Genomic DNA, 5,580 nt, shown 5'->3' with positions numbered 1-5,580 from the left:
AGTATGATGTTGACATGTCCAATAAAGGTTCAAAATCAAATCAAAGCTACTGTAGATATGTGATTTGATGTCATTCTATCTGTGGCCAATGACCTTGAGCCTTCTTGGATGGGCACTTCTAATACAACTCAATGGCAGATCCCAAGGGGCAAACATTTTCAAGCTCTAACCTTAGAATTGGGGATGACGTACTATCCCATGAGTGACAGAACACTGAGCCAATCATGGCAGAAAACTGAGGCGCAACGCTCTGTATTTTCTGCTGGCTAGCCCCACCACCACAGAAAGCACTGAGCTAGGCTGAAACACCTACATTTTGGAGCTGCCTTATTCAAGAAAGCAAAAAAGAGACCATGTTTGTATGCAGCTTTATTAACTCAATTACATTATTTTTTTTATTTTTTACATTGTTTGCAAACTGATACGTGACACATATTAATGCCAAAATAACAAGCAAAACAGGCAAGCCCACCTGCCCTGAATGACGGGTCACCACTGGCCCTGTTGTAAATCTATCCAGTGTGGGAGTCTCTTGTGTGACATATTTTCATGCAGGAAGGGAGTATTAGGGGAGGTGAGAGAGCTGTGATGGACCATACTATTGGGATAGATTCATTCACTGATCTTGGACTTGATTTACCTTCAGTTAGAACCATTCCATAAACAATTACACTGTGAAATCTAGTATTGTAGTGCAAGCATATGGAAGATTTTCTCATTTTATTAATTTGGAATAGAGGAGTAGAGTGCTTCGAAACTGCAAGATATGAACAAGTGTTGTGTTCAAATGTTATTTGTCACATGCACCGAATACAACCGGTGTAGAAATATTCTTACTTACGAGCCCTTCCCCAACAATGCAGAGTTAAAAATAAATACATTAGCAAATAAAAATACAATCTACAGTTGCCTCCTATCTTCCAGACTGGACAACGGGACTAGTAGGTAAAGGCATACCTGAAATTGTAGGTGTCATCATAATCTGACCACGACGGATTTGTTTTTTTTCGGGGGTCTCTGCCTGTCAGTTATTTTCTGATTCTCCACCCTTCTCTCAAAGTGTGCACTTGCCTGCAAAGAGCAGAACCACAGCAACAACAAAAAACGACCTAGAAGCCATTGACTGTAATGTGTCTTCAGGGATTAAATGATGTAATAGAAAAATCTGTAAATACAGATACAATTCTCACCATATTAATACCATATGTAAAGGAAAAAAAATACTCGTTGAAGCTGAAAGGAGGCGGGGAGAGGATTCCAACCCAAGGTTGTAGATTGGGTATGTCCGTGAAGTCACGCCCCTAGGTGGAGTTTTCTACGATTTTGATGCACGGTTGAAATACTCACACTTGTAGGTTTAGCGTTCTTTAATTTGAGTTCAGCAGCCGCGAGGTTTGTTGTCTAAAGCGGGTAAACTGTTGTTGCTTTCCAAAGTAAGGAAAGGGATAAACACGGATTTCAAAATCTGGCAAGATCCACCTTTCTCTGTGCTGGATTTTAAACCGTGAAACTTCGAGGTTTTTCTTTTAGATTTTCTTTTTGTTTAGAAAACCTAAAATATGGGAGCTCAATTGTCCAAGGGTGGAGTAGCTGTCGAGGGGAAAGCGGTCGCCGACCCGGCTGTCGCTAAAACAAATGGCCAGGTAAGACAGAAGTCTAGTTGCATGCTTCCACATTTGGCACCCAACGCCCTCGTCCAGCGTGAGTTGCATGGGCAACGTGTTAACGTTACCAGACTAGCGAGACCTCACGCCTACCAGTGAACATTATATTTAACGTTATTTACTAATTAGCTAAATCATATTTGGATGAAAACCATGTTTCGATGGCATTTTGTAATTAACTGATTTAAAAATGTGTGCATGGTTGGGTGGCTAACCACCAAACCCCTTTGTTAAATTCGTCTTTGCCTAATCAAGTAACACCAGGACTATTCAAAATTCTCAAATTATTATCACATGAATGGAAATATCAGTTTTAATTCAACTAGTTCTCTCATGAGTTGGCGCTAGAAGTTGGCAGCGATCGCCCACTCGCCGAACAACAGATGCATAGGATGCAAATGGAGTTTGCTCGAGGCTTAAAACAATGTGCACGGGGCCAGCAAAGCGTTGTATATTTAAAAAAAACTCTGGCTATTTTGTGCTATTTTCGATGTAATCCTTCATTTGTAGAGATGGAAACATTCAATTGTAAAGTCAAACCTTGTTTTATTGCACATGCCGCTCGCATGCCCGTTATCTGGATGATGACTCGCTATACCACTGTAGCTGATGGTTGTAAAATGGGTGCAATTGCCAGTCTACTGTCTCATTGAGGCGGCACGCCTACCAGTTGGTGCATTCTCTAGCGATCTCTGGTTAATTTACATTTTCGTTGGCCTAAAGATTATAGGAGATTCAATTATTATAGTTAAGTTTGATATCACAAATTTACATAACATACATTAGACCGTTGGGGTTATTCAAATGGCAAGAAATATACGATATTGACATTTTGCAACGAATAGCACAGCTAATCTGTTTCTTAATTTGATCGGAATCCTTTGTTCCAAAATTCGGCTTGCTGTTGTCGCGGAGCACTTATGCCTCCACGTGGTCGATGGGAGTAATGCAAACTAGCTGTGCATATGAAGCGTTTTGCTGTGCATTTGACCCGGTCAAGTAATTGTCCACAATGACAACCTCTGTTATAGGTTGGTTGGCCATACACCACAATCTACTTGAATTCGCTCCCGAAAAAAGCAGTCTGTCTTTTTATCCCATGAGCCATTTCCTTGGTCCACATTTGCCTGTATACTTATGAATCAATTGGATATAGGTATGGGCTGCTTATAATGGTTACTGTAACTTTCTCCCCAATATCAGTTTATTTGGATCGTTTAATTATTGTTCTCTACATATGTGCAAATGGTTTCTCACTGTTGTCCACAGGAGAACGGCCATGTTAAAACCAATGGCGATGTCTCTGCCAAGCCCGATGGGGATGCAGCTGCCGTAGACGGGAATGGCATAGCCGAGCCAGCCAAAGAGGGTGAGATGGGTGCTGGCGATGCCATCGAGGCTGCCCCTGCTGCTGAAGGAGATGCGGTCAAGGCCGAAGGGGAGGCCGCAAAGGATGCCAAGAAGAAGAAGAAATTCTCCCTGAAGAACTCCTTCAAGTTCAAGGGCATCTCGCTGAGGAAGACCAAGAAGAATAGTGAGGAGGGCAAGGAGGCCGCCTCCCCCACGGCGGAGGACAAGCCAGAGGAGAACGGCCACGCAGCCAAGGAGACCAAAGAGGAGACGCCGGCTACCGAGCCTGTGGCAGAGGCCAAGGAGGAGGCCACTCTGGCCCCAGAAAGCGAGGCCACAGCAGCAGAGGAAGCCCCTCCAGCAGAGGAAGCCCCTGCCGAGGAGGCCGCCACCCCCGCAGAAGTCACGACACCCGCAGCATCCGAGGGCGAGCCCAAGGCAGAGTGACCGTGCCCGTCACGGCTACTTGAACGTTATTTCCTAGATTAAAGTATATATGAAAGACTCGTGCCACATTAACGTTATAAACAAAACTACAAACGAAGACAAATGAAGAAGGATATATCACATTTGCTGATTCAGCCACCAGTTCACTGCCTTTATCATTTCTCTGCTGATTGGAATCTCACCGGCCCTCTCATGATGAAACTGTTGGCTTACGGTGCCCCCTCATGGTACTTACTGGAACTGGCGCGTGGGGAAGGTTTTGGATTGGATGTAGAACGAATCTGGAATACTGACTTATTTTCCCAATTCATGGAGACGCATCCTTTTAACAGCGTGGCAGTCCTATAACATTTTCATTTCTTTCTCATATCTTGGGATGTAATAATTGACAGCGGTTATGGAGCAGGGCAGACCATCTCCTTCACTCAAAATGACTGTTATATGGACATAAACCGTTCAAATGATCTTACTCATTTCTTGAATTCTACATCCCTGTTTTACCCCCAAATTTCAAGTATTTTGTGCTGTATAGGAACAATAAATTAAAGCAGGGGAGGTGGAAAAGGCGACGTCTTTGTTTGTGCATTTTGATAATTTTCTGGCTAAAACCACATTTGCGCTTTCTGGGTCTTGTAGTATTCACATTTCAGAGTTTATGATGCAGGGGTTGGGGTTGTGTACAAAATGTGCTTTTTATCTGCAATTTGTCTCTGTAAATATGTTTTGGCCAATATTTTTGGTTCTTTTATTTTGCTATTGTTTTAAAGATGTTAATGGTTTTATTGTAACTTTTAATAAGGGTAAATAAATGTTTGATCCCCTCTGATCGTGTTTTGCCTCTGTCATCCTAAACCATGTGGGAGATCTGTCTTTTTTTGCGTGGTAGTGGGTTACAGGTTCATCTTGGGATAGGATTATCAGAGGCAGTTTTTATACCCACACAGCTCTTGAAAATGGATGAATGCACCACATGAATTGCCTCCAAGACCTTTCGATCAGTACATCTTCACAGAACTCCAAGAGGATGGTTGAGGTAAAAACTTTATAAACTGACAAATCAATGACTGACAAGGTACCATACTTATGAACTGAGCCACAGTATGTCAAGTGTCATCACGCTTGGCCACAAGTGCGTTCTCTTCTCACATCTCAGACTATACTATAACTTTACAATTTGCAAATATTTATTACTTGCTAAAACAAGCTGTATGTCAAGGAAAGTTTGGTTAAGTTTGTAGAAGACCAACTAATTGGCACCAATCAATCATCAATTTGTGCACTTTCTACAAATCCATGTCAAAGAACGTAACTGAGATTGGAACCTAAACCTTCAAAGAGCAACGGTGGCAACTGGTGAGGAAGAAACCTATACTGAAAATGGGTGGTTTTTCTATACAAAGTGGCCTTGGTTGGAAATTAGGTTGTGGGAATTGTGTGGAAGACTGGGTGATCTGGAGTGAATATATTGTACATGTTCAGGGAGGTCCCTCCGTTGTCTCATTTAGTTCAATAGTGAATAGATAACCGGTTCTCGTGCAATCTCTCAGAGCATTGCTCACCTTAACCAGGGGGATTGGGTTAAAAGCAAAAGACACTTTGGTTGAATGCGTTCAGTTGTGCAACTGACTAGGTATCCCCCTTCCCGTCACCCTAGCCTTAAGGTCAAATTGCTGAATTGAAGTAAGCAGACACATGACAGTTGGCCCTATCCAGAAACAATCGTAGATCACCTAGGCACACCTCTGTAATCTGTACATTGTGAATGGATGTCTTCAACATGGTAGTCACCTTGTCATCTCATGGGGTTGGTAGAATTTTTATCATACTACTTAAAACTATCCAAGTATAATCCTCAAAAGTGAATGCATACACATAAACAAAGCAATTGCATACTTTTTCTGAAGAATTTGATACACAAACTCAATGATTTGGTGGTGTGGTGACAGTCACAGTGGGATAAAAGCAGTTCTGGGGAATCTACTCTGGAAATAGTCTTGTTTTTAAACCTTTATTTAATTAGACAAGTCAGTTAAGAACAAAATTCGTATTTACAATGACAGCCTACCGGGGAACAGTGGGTTAACTGCTTTGTTCAGTGGCAGAACAACAGATTTTTACC

The 5,580-nt window shown here is 42.1% G+C and overlaps 1 protein-coding gene across 1 annotated transcript; it reads left to right on the top strand.

The window, feature by feature from the left end:
- Window positions 1–1,322: 1,322 nt before the first annotated feature.
- Window positions 1,323–4,287, top strand: LOC129812755 (MARCKS-related protein 1-A-like). Its single transcript, XM_055864592.1, has 2 exons — window positions 1,323–1,643; window positions 2,934–4,287. The coding sequence occupies exons 1-2, from the start codon at window positions 1,560–1,562 to the stop codon at window positions 3,459–3,461; spliced, it is 612 nt and encodes a 203-aa protein (XP_055720567.1). The 5' UTR covers window positions 1,323–1,559; the 3' UTR covers window positions 3,462–4,287.
- The last annotated feature ends 1,293 nt before the right edge of the window (window positions 4,288–5,580 follow it).

The sequence above is a fragment of the Salvelinus fontinalis genome, chromosome 16 (assembly GCF_029448725.1).
Source record: "Salvelinus fontinalis isolate EN_2023a chromosome 16, ASM2944872v1, whole genome shotgun sequence".
NCBI classification, from domain to species: Eukaryota; Metazoa; Chordata; class Actinopteri; order Salmoniformes; family Salmonidae; genus Salvelinus; species Salvelinus fontinalis.
Note: the sequence above shows the minus strand (reverse complement) of the source record. Positions and strands in the feature narration are given on the sequence as shown.